The sequence below is a fragment of the Bolinopsis microptera genome, chromosome 2 (assembly GCF_026151205.1).
Source record: "Bolinopsis microptera isolate Bmic1 chromosome 2, MBARI_Bmic_1.0, whole genome shotgun sequence".
Classification (NCBI taxonomy): domain Eukaryota; kingdom Metazoa; phylum Ctenophora; class Tentaculata; order Lobata; family Bolinopsidae; genus Bolinopsis; species Bolinopsis microptera.
The window spans coordinates 7,422,418-7,437,837 of NC_087073.1; the positions used below are offsets into that span (position 1 = coordinate 7,422,418).

At 37.7% G+C, this 15,420-nt stretch overlaps 3 protein-coding genes across 3 annotated transcripts in view; 2 read left to right on the forward strand and 1 right to left on the reverse strand.

Moving 5' to 3' along the window:
* Nucleotides 1–204: 204 nt before the first annotated feature.
* The window catches only part of LOC134826630 (leucine-rich repeats and immunoglobulin-like domains protein 2), a 37,639-nt gene continuing 22,423 nt past the window's right edge, over nt 205–15,420 (reverse strand). The window contains exons 6-15 of the mRNA XM_063839084.1: nt 15,278–15,352; nt 12,223–12,291; nt 8,356–8,427; nt 8,148–8,216; nt 7,821–7,975; nt 2,880–2,992; nt 2,582–2,750; nt 2,275–2,419; nt 1,924–2,087; nt 205–1,768 (exon numbers count right to left, since the gene is read on the reverse strand). Coding sequence (XP_063695154.1) covers nt 1,659–1,768; nt 1,924–2,087; nt 2,275–2,419; nt 2,582–2,750; nt 2,880–2,992; nt 7,821–7,975; nt 8,148–8,216; nt 8,356–8,427; nt 12,223–12,291; nt 15,278–15,352 — 1,141 coding nt within the window. The 3' untranslated portion in view covers nt 205–1,658. The remainder of the gene's footprint in view (nt 1,769–1,923; nt 2,088–2,274; nt 2,420–2,581; nt 2,751–2,879; nt 2,993–7,820; nt 7,976–8,147; nt 8,217–8,355; nt 8,428–12,222; nt 12,292–15,277; nt 15,353–15,420) is intronic.
* LOC134811962 (speckle-type POZ protein homolog) lies at nt 9,019–11,985 on the forward strand. Its single transcript, XM_063819130.1, has 9 exons — nt 9,019–9,069; nt 9,353–9,476; nt 9,600–9,721; nt 10,196–10,314; nt 10,471–10,579; nt 10,829–10,999; nt 11,204–11,358; nt 11,505–11,610; nt 11,770–11,985. Exons 1-9 carry the CDS (start codon nt 9,019–9,021, stop codon nt 11,983–11,985), a joined length of 1,173 nt encoding a protein of 390 aa, XP_063675200.1.
* LOC134826631 (uncharacterized) overlaps nt 15,128–15,420 on the forward strand; it is a 33,872-nt gene continuing 33,579 nt past the window's right edge. Inside the window, exon 1 of the mRNA XM_063839087.1 lies at nt 15,128–15,133. The gene's annotated coding sequence lies outside the window, so the exon portion shown is untranslated. The remainder of the gene's footprint in view (nt 15,134–15,420) is intronic.

Here is a 15,420-nt window from a genome sequence, read left to right on the forward strand (position 1 = left end):
CAACACTCTAATACTAATGTTTCTTCTAAATCATCAGCTCCAAAAGTTCAGCCACCTTCATATCATGAGGATCCTAGTATATCAGAATCTGTCAATAGACATTTGGCACCCAGTTCAGAAATAAGCACTTCTTTGATCGCTTAAACATTCTTACATACAAGTTCGATTATTTTATTTCAAAAAGTGAATACACATCTGTTATTTGTAGATCTCATTTTATTTAGTGTTCTTTATTAATTCGTGTCTTAAATTATTCCAAAAGTTTGCCATGTTATTATATTAGATCCAGGGCGACTGTACATGATACGGAGTAAGTCGTAAAAAATCGAGGTAAATAAATCTAAAAATGGAGAGTTAGGATAAGAAGGACAAGGGACGTAGTATTGCACATAAATCCCGGTTCAACGTCAATCTAAGGTCTAAAATGAACTTTGGAGTTGTTGCATTAAATATAAATGGAAAAAAAAGGAAGAACAGAATATTTTCTGAAAATCAAAACAAATTATATACACATCACAAGCTATTACAATAAACGTACGGTCAAATTATCAGGCGACTCTTTCTTGAAAACAGAGGAGCAAGTCATGTGATAAACGTTTTGAAAACATCGTCCAGTTCTAAAACGAAAAGGACCAAACTTCGATACAAATTTTTCGTTTTTACAGATTGCGAACGGTACTATAAACCTAAATTTTGAAAGATACAAACCACATTTTGTAAAGATTGAGTTTTGAAAACTTTTTATAAGAACAGATCAGTTAGGAAAAACTAAGGGTCGACCCACCCACTTGACACTTACATTCAATTCGACATAATAGTGAACTACCAATGCGGGGTTGCGCAGATAAATATTATTATTAATCTAAGGTATAAGTGAGACTTAAGAATTGTTTATAAGTATAAGAATATTTAGTGCTCAACTTCCATCCTTAAACTTAAATCTTTAAATAAATCCGTCAAATTAATACATACGTTAAGCATAATCTGGATAGCATAGATAGTATACTTTTTTATATACTTTAGCAAATCTCTTCAAATACACGTTTAAAAATCTAATACACAATATACTAGAAAATTCAAAATAGAAATAAAACGTTTCATAGCTCAGTCAAAATAATTTAAACCAACAATAGAACAGTTTAATTTATCTTGGCATACTATTTTATTGTTTATTTTTGAACCTTGTGTTGCGTGTCAATGCTCCTCTCCTATAATAAGCTGATGAAAGTGTATAATTAATTGTGTTGATTGACTGCATTATAAAACAGTAAAATAACAGCAGTATTCAACTGCAACCTGGTGAAACGTATCATCAGAAAAATAAATACATCCATAAATAAGAAAATATCAATCTACAGAGGATCGTAAGACTCGCCATAAATCGTTCACATGATAAAATAAATAAGAGAAGTTTAGCAGTCAGCGCATCAGGGCCCAAACGGGGCCCTACAATCAGATCCTACAACATTGTCTTTTAAATATAACTGTCCTACGACTAAATTGAACCGTCTTCGCGCTTTTCACTTGCACCTAGTTCAAAACTAGCGACGATCACGTTTTTCTCAAGCGTATTCCACATTCGCTCAACGAATGTTGATGGTTTATTTTTGACTTTCAGATCATGACAAGAGGTATAAATAAGGAGGGTGGAATTTCCCTCAAGTCATGAGAATGCCTAGTAGAACTAGAAGTATCGGCGTGATATGGTGATGGTAAGTTCCTGCCGTCCTCTTCGGACCTGGCGCTGAGCTCCTCACCATCAGGATATCTAGGGAGTAGGTTTGGGTTAACTAACTGACATTGGTAACTTAAATTCAATAATTGTTAGAACTAGTAAGCTACAACCAAACTAAATAATGCTGACAAATCCCTGGCAAAGTGCCGATCAAAACGGAGAAGACCCAATACACGAATATCACGTACCGTTGTGAGTGACAGTGAAGTGCTCGACGGTTTGTCCGAGGGGATTACTAGCCACACACTGGAAGTCTCCGCTGTTATCAGAGTTGGGACTGTTCCTCAGGTAGAGGATACTTCCTGTCCCTGTTTGGGATATCTTTATCCCTTCTTCAGCTCCGTACAACTCTCTGAACACATGGGGTGTGATGAAAAGATACTCTATGTATGGGAATCACAGAACGTCGTCAATCAAACTTTGTAAAATCGATGATGTTTGTTACATTACACAAGAGTCTCCTAAGATTAACACTCATCTTCATTATACAGTTGAGATGTTTCAAATGGGGATAAAAACCATTCTGCAGTGAGGCTAACCTGTTTTCTTTAAACCAGAGGATAGGTCTGCTGAGAGGTGGGTTTGAAACTACATCACACGCTAGAGTGACGTCATTTAGTGTGTCTGATGCGTCATTACTGCCGGCTGGAGACCACTTGTAACTGTTCACTATCTTCGGAGCATCTGTAGATTTAGTGTTAGTGAAACTCAGAAGAATAGATAACTTTGGAGTAACTCTGAAGAAAGCTGCTATTTCAGTAATTTTGGTGCTGATCCTGGGATAAACCAGATCGGTTCTCACAGAAAATATGGAAAAGGCTGAAAAATAACCAAGTAGAAACTCACAGAGAACAGAGAGCTGGATGGTGGAGTTAGAAGGCTTATCTCTGTTGTTATCAGCAGTGCAAGTGTAGATCCCCTCGTCAGTGTACATTACACTCCTGAACACGAGTTTGTGATGTGTACCCACTATTTCTGTGTATCTGTTAGCTTGTGGCTCCAGAGGATCTCCGTCCTGAAGGATGAGGTTCTTAAGTGATTGATGAAGAAATCAGTAAACAAACGTACCTTACACCACAATTATTTGTTACAATTACTGACAAAAATATCCAGATTTAGTAAAAAGATAGTATAGGATTGAAACCTTGAACCAGCTGACGGTTGGAGTGGGATCTCCAGTGACTAAACACTCGATTGAAATGTTTTTGTGTTCTATTACTTTAATCTCCGGCTCTGGAGCAGCTATTACTGGCACAACTGCGGATAATATTTGTTAGTGAACAAGAAGTAGAAGCATCCTGTTTGGATTGCGGAAATTGTTATTTTGCTTATCATGGAAATACTGATAGCGACTCCGCCCCATAATTTTGAACGCTTATAAGATATCCATTGCCGTTCTGCCAGACGACGCACGATTCATTGCCATGAAATAATATTTTACCCCTCAACATTAAGCGCCCTGTTTGTATCGGCAAATTGATGTGAGACTGGAGACAGGGTGATGACTGAAGTTGACAGTCCTGACTCTGACAAAGACATAAAAGGTAACTCGGTAAGGTTATTTCTAATACTGATATTATGCACACTGAACGTATATTATTACCACCAGGCCGGATCACACAAACTACAAACTGAATAATGTACCAGTATGCAGTTTGTATGATTCACAGCCGGCTTGGTCGGTTTCTTTTTAGTTTTTATATTGAAACAATTTTTAGCGAGCACGCACGATTCACGCCTAAAACTCTTACCCGGCAGGCGGCAACCACTCATTATATAATAATGTTTTCGCCGTATATAATGGTAATCGTCCAGCCCCTATACGGCAAAGTGACTCCGTTGAACGAACAAGCATACATGTTGTGCCCATATCTACCGTTCATTCTCTGTTCATTGTTTGAAAGTTTGTTTTTGTAAATTTTCATACCTTAAAAAATTCCCGTTAAGTTTGATGTATTTTCTATTTTTTCGAAATTGTTTCCGATTCACTCCTTCAATAATTCTTTAGATTGTATGAGGGAACAGGATTTTAATATTTGCTGACATTACCCTCGGCAGTCGGCTCACATTGAAATTAGCTAATTAGGTCAAGATCGGGTCAAATTTTAACTGGATTTTCTTGGGTATAGGCGAATTATTAAATTTGGGAGACATAATGTAATTAATTTATACTCACCAACGTTATGCGGGTTCGAAATAAGTGGCACATTTCAATCACATCCCTAACGTCTATCAGATAATGAACGCAAACTCTGGACTGCGCAAGAGAATCGAGAAGAAAGTTGGAAAGGGAATTCTGGAAGCATGTAAAAGAAATAAATCTTGGAATTCTGGCCGACCGATTATGATTCCTCCAATACCGGATTCGAAATTTATAGACAAGCTTCCTCAAAATATTGTATTAGAGGGACAAACAGCAGCCGAGAGAGAGCTTCAGAAGGGATACGAAGCAGAAGTTAAAGTTTTCAGATTCTTGGAAGAAATAAATGGAAACTATTTTGTGCTGCATCAGCTGGAGTACACTCACGAACAATACTCTGCATTCTTACCAAAACATCTTTGTAACAAAAAACACTGCAATAAGGAGGCAGAAAAGCACGATTGTCATCAGCCTTCGAAAAATGTGGAAGGTGAAAATGATTTTATTGTAGTGGGTAGAAATTTTGCGGCAGTGCTTGAAGTTAAAGGATTGTCTTTTCCGTCTATACCTTGTTCTCAAGATGACTGGAAGGCTAGAATAAAAGGATGTTGTGAAGATGCCCTAAAACAAAGAAAGAAAATCGTAGATCTGATACGGTCATTGGACCCTTCACTGGCAGTGTTTCAGTTCACTGTTTTTAGTAACATCTCTTCGGAGGACATTCATGAGGAGTATTTTTCAGATGAAACATTGCTCTTCAGTGATGACTTAGATCAGTTGGTGTCTATCATTGATTGGTGTGAAACATTCTCAGCAATCACTTCAAGACTTAAAAATGCGGATAGAAACAAAATAGCATGTTGTCTACTCGGATTATGGTGTATAAATCAAGAAAACAAATGGGATGTCACCAAATGCAGTCTGGCTAATTCGATACTGGATATTGATGGGAAACTAAGAAAGGCACTTGTAACCAGACAATCGCTAGAAGAGGCGTCGGCAGACAGACCTACAGGTAAAAATAAGGGAAAACAAATTTCTAAAAAGAGAGAGTATCCTGAAAATGCAGTAATGGTCGATGCTCCAAGTTTATTTAAGGAGTATTTAGATATAAGATGTTTAACCACAGATCAGCTACGTGTATTCAACAGTGAAGAGCGATTCCTGTGGGTAGAGGGTCCGGCAGGATCAGGCAAGACTATTGCAATGTTAGGTAAAATAATACATCTTGCCCTTACTACACCCCCAGAGAAAAAGATTTTGATGATCTTACCCGGCGACAGTTCCTGTCCAGCAGCAAAACGATACCTAGTTTTGCTGAACAGCATTAGACAGGACATAGATGAGGAGATAACATTTGAATCCAGTCGCGTACATCTTAACGAGGATGCCTCCGGATCTTCATCTCAACAACTTTCTGTTTTTTCCAACAAAATTTCATTATTAATTGTTAATAAAACTTCGGCAAACCCGGGCAGTGTAATTGCAAGATTTGATTACGTTTTCGTAGATGACTTACAGCTTCTTGATGATGAAAGCTACAGATATGGAAAATATGACTGTGAACTTACTCGTAAGAATATTATTTTAGAGGATTTACTTCCAATCGTAATGTACTGTACCACATTCAACACTAGCATCTGGATATCATTTGACGCAGCACAATCAAACCATTATACCTATAATTCTTCATATTATCTCGAAGCAGAATCAGACGGTGGCAGCGAAATTTCAGAATTCTATAGTCCTATTAGAGAAAATTCAGAATTCTATATTCATATTGCTGAACAAGTGAAAGCCTACTTCGCGAATTCAAAACAGTTAATGTTATCAGTCAATCTAAGGAATACGTTTGAAATTTCTTCAGTGCTATCGATAATCAGAAAGCATTGCAATGAAATTATTGCTTATAATAACATGGTTTCTGGAAGGACGAATTTCTGGACGTTGGAATGGCCACAACAACAGAGAGGGCATTTCCTTCGTGGTACCATACCAGTCATTTACATCATAAGAGATAAAGATACGCCATCATGGAAACATATTCTCATCAAAGAATTAAAGAAATTGAAAGGATCTGAAAGCAACTTTGGAAACAGCGATATTGCCATCCTATTAGATTCAGATGAGGCTCAAGATGACAATTTAATACACACACCAAGTGTTGCTGAAATTAAGAGAATACTGAGAAGATGGTCGTTCGCCAGCTGTTATATTCATCCACAGATATGGGAAATTTGAACGTGGTCGAGCCTTAGAAATTAGTGAGAAGGCCAAGTGGTTTCGAATAAGGTCATCCATACTGGGGAATATTCCTTTACTTTACGTCGCTATGTCCAGAGCGAGGGTTTACTCAGTAGTGATTATAAATGAATATGATTCAACAATTGAATGGGATGTTGAACAACTTATCCAGGAACTTAAAAATCGTCCTGACGTGTGTAGGATAGTCGAAATTGGAACAGAAGTTGGTACAGACTAGGAAATGGTTGTGAGTGGTTCAAATAAATTGCCGTTGGCCAAAAATGTAACCTTGGCACAAACTTCAAGCGTTTTAAATGGTGCCAAATAAATGTTGGTTTTATACAATTTATTTTGACACTTGCTGTTCATGATTTAGTTTTAATATTTTGAATTGTTGTCTGGTGAAACAACTTCCTACACTTGAAAACATTGTTTCATTAAACTTTATATTGAGAACGGCAGCAAACAACGTGGGATATATAGACTATGTCTATAGAGTAGAAGAAAGCATTTTGGGAGTGCTAAGAAATTCTAAAGATGACTGAAAGAAAAATGATTACGGGCATATTATATACTAGTGTAACCCGGCCTTCGGCCGGGATTTCACTGCCGCAGTTAAAAAGGGTAGGAGTAATTACCCGCTGAGTCAAAACCCGCATTAGGTGACCCAATAGTTTCTTAAACAATAATCTCATAATCAGTTATTTCTTATGAGGCACCACATTCCATGATCATAAGGTCTGAACACCGAGTATTACACCTCATCACTCCCGTCTTGAACCACTTTCTATTTTTATTTAAATCGTTATAGAAATTAACCCTTGTTAACTCCGCACCACACCCGCATATTATATTTGAAAACACGCATAACACTGTCGTATGAACTCTCTCTCTCTCTGCAGTCCAAACAGACCCCAAAAACTAACAGTCCCCCTCCCCTAATAAGCTTATGCCTATGGTATTACATTACAGCGAATCTTCCCGGGCTAACGCAATTATGACGCTACTTAAATGCAGCTACATATTATAGAGAGCAAGCCCCGTAACTCTTGCCGTTCTGCTCGAGCCATTTTATGCAACATTTGTGGTACAAAACCGTCAATTAAACCACTTACCACCGGCCGATTTTTAACAAATTTGCTTATGGGCTTCATCAGAGTTTTGTCCGCACTATACCGAAAAAACCAGTCCCGTAACTCTTACCGTTTTTTTTGTATAACCGTTCGGAAATTACACACAGACATCAGACACACACACACACACATTCTGGTGTTATTAAGGTGATTGTACAGTGCTCCATTATTGTCGGCCGGGTGGTGTAGTGGTAACTGGTAACACGATCGCCTCAAAAGCAGAAGGCCCGGGTTCAAATCCGGTCGGATGCAAGTCGGCCAGTTACCAAGCTGTGATTTGGTACAGCTTCGGCTGGTGATACAAACTCTCTGGTTCGTAGGACTAACCCCCCTACAGCTAGTATAGTGCCTCGGCACAGAGTGGCTTACGGTTACCGAAAAGGAGATAAGCACCGCAGGCCATCCCAACTTGTGGGAGAGACCTGCCCTTGTATCTTGTATTGTATAGAGCTCCAGGACCATTGACAGAAGAGCACAGCCTGAAAACGTATCCTTGTGTTCGCGTTACCCTACCATCCCAGATCCCAATAACATGCCAAATTCCAGCAAAACTAGCGCTACAACTCACCACAAACAAGAGGTTGAGGGATGGCAGTGATCTTGATACCCCTCAGTTCTGAAGGAGCAGAGCAGGTGAGGGTGTGATCAACTTGTTTAGTTAGAAGGTACTGTCTCAACCACTCCAGGTAGCAGTCACATTGCCACGGGTTACCTGATACTTCACTGAAATAGGAGCTTTATTTAGAAAAACAATCACGTGATGGACTAACAGTAGATTTTAGATAAAGATTTCAATATTTCAAATAAAGCTATGTTGGTATAATTTGTCTGTATGGAGATAATCCTGAGCATGTTTCAGGGAATTTTATCATTAGTATACTGTTATAGTACTCACAGTTTATGTAGAGATATTCCAGAAAAGGTCCCTTGGTGGAGATAAGATATCTTGTTGTTGGATATGTCCCTGAGGAATAAGGATGTTACAATTTCACTATATCGTACTAACTACGTTATAATATCATTCAAATTATCAAATTTAAAATTTCAGTCTTCCATGTTCTGAAAAGTCACCTAAAAATGGTTCTATAACTGAGATAACTCACAGTGTTCTCAGGTTCCGGTTACTGAGGAGGGATTGAGGGGAGATGTACTTCAGCTTGTTGTTCGATATCGACCTGGAAAAACACACGGGTCAGTTTTTCTTAAATTGGAAAACAACAAATCTCAATATCTTTCAGTTCAAAGAATTTATATGCTGGCAAATTCTCTGACTGAGTTGGGGTTCTTGTAACATCTCAAAATGTAAATGAGGCTAATAATATTATACCCTGAACTTTTTCTCTAGATTATTTCAACTCGAATATTATGTAAAATCTTCTAAAGTAACCCATGACAAATGTTAAATTGTATTCATAACAAGAAGTCATTATGCTTCATAGGATGGTTCACACCACCAAGCCTTACGTGATAGGGCTATACTCCAATCTTGATTTGCTTGCACCTAGCTGCCTCGTAACTACTCAGTTTTCACTTAGGACTTCTGAGATGATCAAGTGCAGCATGTATCCATAAAAACACTCCCAATTTCTGCTGTACAAATATTTCTGACCTCAATGATTTACCAACCTGATTTAAGAGCATTATATTCAATATTATGAACTTGTTTAATGACAGTGGTCAGTGACGTCATGTTTGCAGCTTTAATGCTCTAGTGACAGAGATGGAGTGATGTAACTAATATTCCATGGATCATAAGAGAGCCGATCATGAACCACTGGATCATTACCGTTAACTTATCTACTGTTAACTTTGTTCAGGTTCCAGTTTTGTGTACTTGATAAAGGGTTTAGTTAAGGTAACCATCGAGCATCCTTCTGTAAAGATCTCTGACTTCTATGTCTAAGTTTTTGAACGATATTGCTTGGTTAAAAAGACGGGTAAAAAGTTACAGTTATCAGAAGCACGTAAATCCAGCTGACCTATCATCCGGAGGTATGTTTGATTACGTTTTTTCTTCTATTCTTTACTTTTTTAAACTTCATTTCGTAACGGAGAATACAGATAATTCAATTCCAAGCGCTACTTGAAATTAATCCACAGAAGGATTCTGTCAAGATATTGATGAAGATAGTATGGGAAGTGAAGAACATAGTGAAGATCCTTACAGAAAAAGTGACAAGTGGAAACACAAAGGGAGTTAACCTGGAGAGCCCCAGTTTTTCACGTTAGTCCAAGGAAATGTTAACCTTTCATATGCTCATCTATAATCCAAGAAATTCCTACCTCTCTAGCAGTGATCCCCGGAAAGAGTTGTTTTAAAAAGATTTCACCTAACTTCTCTCTCCAGTATTGATAGGAGGAAGGAAAGTGAGCTGGCACTTCAGACTGGCCTGTTTCGATCTGCAAGATGGGAACGTAGGAATGTACCTCATCATGGACCACGAGCCAGACCGCTCCATCGACTTTGAGGTAACGCCAAGAAAACCTCCCTTTTTAACCTATAACCCGGTGCCACTTACTATGTTATAACATCGGAGACTCAAATTTTGGAGTAGTTCGCTGTTTTTAGTCTCATATTGAAATACTGATAGTTGAATAATATCCGGTTGAGAGAGACAAGGACAAATGAAACAGGAAGTTAGAAATGTAGGCAAATTTTCGGCGTCAACGCCATCTTCAGCCTCAAATAATTTGTTATGTAGCTGTGTTGAAAGTATTAAATTTTTTATTATTATTATTAAAGTAATTTAATACTTTCAACACTACTATATAACAAATAATTTGAGCCTGAAGGTTGACGCCGAAAATTTGCCTACATTCCTAACTTGTTTCATTTGTCCTTGTCTCTCTCAAGCGGATATTATCCAACTATCAGTAAAACATTCTGAAATATCATTTACAATAAATAAACACGGGTGCAGTGCTCTTATCCCTTCCTCTCAGATGAAGTGCAGGTTTGCTTGTATAGATGAGTTTAGAGACGAGGTACACAGAAGGGAGGGGTTCATGCAGTTCGAACCTGACAAGCTCTGTTTAGGGTTTCGGAACTTCGTCCATCACAGGTAGGTAACTTATTACTCGTCCATCACAGGTAGGTAACTTATTACTTGGACTACTAATCTTCAGACTCCTTGTTGTAATAAACAGTGTAACAACGATCTATCTGATGACTTGTGAGCCTCATCTTACGCAACCCCAATTATATTTAACTTTTTCAGCCACATTCTGATACCGAAAAGTAATATAATAATGAGAGGAACACTGTACGTGACATGTACACTTTACTCAACTAGCGGACCTGACGAATATTACTCATCTGAGTGGATTGTCAGTTTACACCTCGTTACTTTGTACTACTTTATATTACTTTATATGAAATATTTCCGTTACTTTTATTATCCGGAAACTAGGTTCCTGGTTTTATATGATATGCAGAGATAAAACATCAAAAAAGCTAAAACTATTAATTATACCTTACACTTCATGCCGTACATGCCGCGATTTCCTTTTGTCCCTGCATGGAACTAAATACTTTCACATGACTGGACAATATAAATCCAACAAACACTGTACCAGGATACAGTACTGGGAGAGGACACGAGCATCAGTAACTCAATAGTCTGTCACGAGAGTCTATGGCTCATCCCTCCGTGCATGTCTCACAGAAGCGACATTGATCAGCTCCACAACGCTACTACTGAGATGTTACACACTATGTATACACTAGGACTGTTTGCTGATGTCAAGGTGAGATGTAGGTGGGGTTTTGCCGGGGACGGTGTCTGTAGTCTTGCTGATTTGTCATATGGAATGGGTGATTCCACAGAAATATATTGTCTGTAGAGCGTAGACAATCTAATTTTTCTTCGAATTAAGGCAAGCTGAGTGTTCGAACTCTAAATGTCTACATCGTGCAGTGGCGACACCATATTTTCACACCGTCTAATACAGGTGACATGTGGAGACAAAATCTTTAACCTTCACAAATCAGTTCTGAGTGCATGGAGCGAGGTTTTTCTAGCCATGTTCTCGTCGCCCATGATAGAGAGGGAGGGAGACCTCAACATCACCGACTGTTCTGAGGTCACTTTCGAGAATCTTGTGAGGTAAGAAGTGCTGATATAATAAGTCTACACTTTTAGTTTTGAGATGAGTAAAGTGCTGAGTGTGGATCATTCAGCTCCAGAAAAAACAGTTTCGATTTGTAAAAAATAAACAGGTACAATTATTTCCCATCCGTTATTATACTCAGGTATCTTTACTCAGAGCAGATCCCTGACACTGAGGGTGAAGTTACTGATCTACTGATAATTGCAGATAAGTACCTTATCTCTAGACTGAAAAGGAGATGTGAAGAGGTGAGGAAATGAGCTTATTAGTCGTAAATTAGTTGTTGTTAACTTGTGAAATGGTAACTGATAAGTGATAACTGCTTCTTTTTAGGAATTGTTGTTCTCTGATGCAGTACGGTAATGGAATCAACTTTCCTGTCATGAACGCAGGTTCTTATTTTTCAGGTTATGATAGAATATATGCAAGTGCACAATATAGCGGAGTTAGCCGAGCTAGCCACCAAACATGGTTGCCAACTTCTCAAGAACAAGCTTGTTAACTTCATTAAAGATAACAGGGAAGAACTGTCTTACGATGAGGATTTAAAAGATATTCTTATCGGAGATCCTGATATGCTGTGGAGACTCAGTATTTTAGAGAGAAAAGGAAAATCTTTATAGAACATTGGACTTGTGAAGCTCTGATTCTGAACTTCATTTTTATTGAAAATGAGATTCTTTAAACTTTAGCTAATGCGATAAAAAGCGAATTTTTATAGAAAAAAAAAAATGATGGGAGTTTGATTTACCTTGAAAACTATCGGAAAAACTTACAGCGATTATGGGTAAAATATACAGAATAAATATTTGAATAAATTATAAAAAATCTAAACGAATGAACTTAAATATTTTACTTACAAATATTGGATTCCTTCCATTTTGGCGATGTCGCTTGGCAGCTCGGTCAATGAATTGTTGTTTAAAACCCTGTAAAGAATTAGGAATTATGATCGATAGCATTGTTTATTCTAAGAATAGCTGTGATCGGGCAAAGAAAAGCATTTTTTGGAATATTTACCTTATAACCATTTCCGATCACATACGATGAGGCTTGTCTTAAGATTCGCCAACTCAGAAACAGAACAAGAATGGTACGAACCAGATTATTTATAGTATCTATGCCAATAATTTGATTTTCATCGTGCTCACGATCGAGTGACAAATTGTGCAAGACTTATAGTCTTTTCTCAGTTTCCTTAGAATATTGTATAATATCATTGTAGGTCTTAAAATCGATTACGTACTGATTTTAAATACGCGCCGCGCGGCTGAGAAAAATTTAAAATTTACTGAGTGTTGGTCATAGAATTTAGCCGTGCTGCATACATATGATAAAAGCGCGCGTTCCATCTAGCAATGGGACGGACAGTTTACCGCAAAAGTTTGCCACAAATTTCGAACACCTATGATATGACGGACGAAGAAACTTATACCTTCACTTATAATTGCTTACTAATAAGTTGGTATCATTTTTAAACCAGATCAATAAACTATTCAAGAACGACCAACTTTCGGAGATCTTCTTGCTTTTGCCAAACTGCCAAATTATACAACACAAATAAAAATACTAGAAGATGTTTGCAAGATGCATAATTTTTGAGGCTTATACTTCAATAACTTGGTCGAAACTTGAGGTTACTCCATTGTTGAACACGAAGCCGCCAGCCAATTTTTGAATGCTACAGTCACAATTTGAATGATAAAGCTATCAGGGGGCAGTATTAGCATTGCAGTGCATCTTAGTTCTCGTAAACTTTATAGCACTAGGAGTTAAACTCCGCCTCTTGACACTTTTTAAGTGTCAAGTGACACGTTTTAAGTGAATTAAGATTTATGTCATGGTTTTCTCATACAAGAGATAATATATGCAATCCGAATTCCGAAGACGCTGAAATTTCTTTATAACACCATTACCTAGCCGTACTCCAGACACGGAGTGAAATTCTGAAGTGGGATTACTAAAACATGCATGACGACTGCCAATCTTCTCCCGCTACAATCACTGTCAACCCAAGGTTATATTTCTATGATCCGCATCTTGGATAATAATTATCCAGTTTTACATGTTGCACTCCTTCTCTTCAAGTGCTGCTTGCCGTGTAATAAACGCACAACTCTCTACAACGTGAAAGTGATAATTGTTTGTCATCGGTATTTCTTTATCTGAAATTCCAAAACCAGAATACAAGAGATTTGTACTAGTCTGTTCTAATATGCAGGGATCGTGCTTACTGATTATTATTATAATACCCTGTGGGTTGTTCGTGTTATGCAGGATATACTGATAAGTGACTTATGATCTGGGTATAAATACATCACAGGTGCACAAATTGGTACTCAGAGCCCAAACTATGTTAATGATAGCCCCCAACAATAATAATTTAAGTAGATCATATCAATAATATGATCAGTTATAACTCTCTACAGTCTACATCCCCTGTATGCGACCCCGCTAATCTGGGGCTCACCTCTTTAAATATAGCCGCAGGTTGGCGGGTAAAGTTCAGAAATGAAGAGAAAATGGAGAATATATACAATATATATAGAAAATATTCAATATTTTCAACGGACAAGGTAAAGAATGTGGGTCAGCTCTATGACAAATGACTTATTATATAGGTGAGTTGCTAGACTAAGGTAATTGCTAGCAACACAATTTGAGTTTAATTTCAACTCATCTGGAGTTACATTTTACCCTAAAAACTATTCATTCGGATATCTAATCCGTGAATATGGAATGTAAATCCTTGGCTGTAAAAAGAAAAGTCTAGATCATTATTATAAATATCATCATTACATATCTAAATCCTAAAAAGGAAACGTAATGGTTATACGCGCCTCCCCATTACATAATAACTATCGTAAGCAGGTAATACCCTTAATCCACAGTGACGTCCATCCTGGTTACCCACCCTTTCTCCCACCCTCCCCCACCTTACACTCATCCTACTAAAACATCAGAACCACCTGCACCAGATGTTGAAGCAAGCAGGCTGATACCAGTCCACAAACACGTGGGCACATTCTGCCCACGTGCTAACCACGTGACTACACTCTAGTACACGGTGGTTATATGCATGACATGCTGAACGTCTATACGACTAGTACGTAGTAATCCTCAGACATTACGGTGCTTTCAGTGAGTTTCAAGATAATACTGGCAATTGTGGTGATGTTAGTGTACTGGAGTGAGAGAGAGCATGCTTAGTAAGCTCTTAGTTTTGTATAAGCAGACGCAGGAGGAGGAGGAAAAATATGTTAAATATGTAATATTTCAAATGAGAGCTAACTGTGGTGGTCTCCTTCAGAAATTTCGGTTCTATTGGAAGATGACGAGTGATACAATTACTTTTCTATAAGTTAACGCCCTTGAAGCGCTATTTTATTCTTTGATTCGCATTTAAACGGTGGATGTAATTTGCTTCTTACTTTCTTTTGTTACGTAACATTTTCAGTCTATGTAAATTATAAATTTATTCTTTTTAAAAATCATAATTATACTCGCATGGGAAACTCGTCGCCGCAAAAAGTACCGCACATTGAAAAACAGTGATATATGAAGGCCATTCTCTCCTGCTGGAGACTGCTGCTGCGGTTACTTGGTGGTAAAATCACCTCCACACCAAAAAAATGTAAAACAAAACCAACATTCCTTACTGGACACATATTCTGTGCTTTGATCGAAAAAAGTGAGAATAATACTTACATATTTCAACACTACTACTAATACAATATAACAAATAAGTATACTGAAATGAAATAATTTGAAGTCAAATATGTAGGCTTTACGGCACGTACGGCCCATTTGCTCATATGTGAGTTGAGAAACTCAAGTGATGAAATAATAAACTTTCAACATAGTACATACGGCCATAGATTGAGATTTGTAAGAAATATCAAACTTTTAACTTACAGCCAAAGATTGTGATTGGTAAGGGGTAAGAATGTTCCATCAGAGAAGCCAGTCAGCTCGTTGTCCACCAGGTTTCTAAAAACAGTGAACAGTAAAGACGCTAAAATCTAATTAATTTCCATGATTTAACGGTTAATGTTGTT

Excerpts from the sequence above, each read along its gene's own strand:
- LOC134811962 (XM_063819130.1), top strand. The coding sequence starts at position 9,019 with ATGAACCACTGGATCATTACCGTTAACTTATCTACTGTTAACTTTGTT. Across the intron at positions 9,070-9,352 it reads CTACTGTTAACTTTGTTCAG|AAGGATTCTGTCAAGATATT; the intron begins GTTCCAGTTTTG and ends ATTAATCCACAG. Across the intron at positions 10,580-10,828 it reads ATTACTCATCTGAGTGGATT|GATACAGTACTGGGAGAGGA; the intron begins GTCAGTTTACAC and ends ACACTGTACCAG.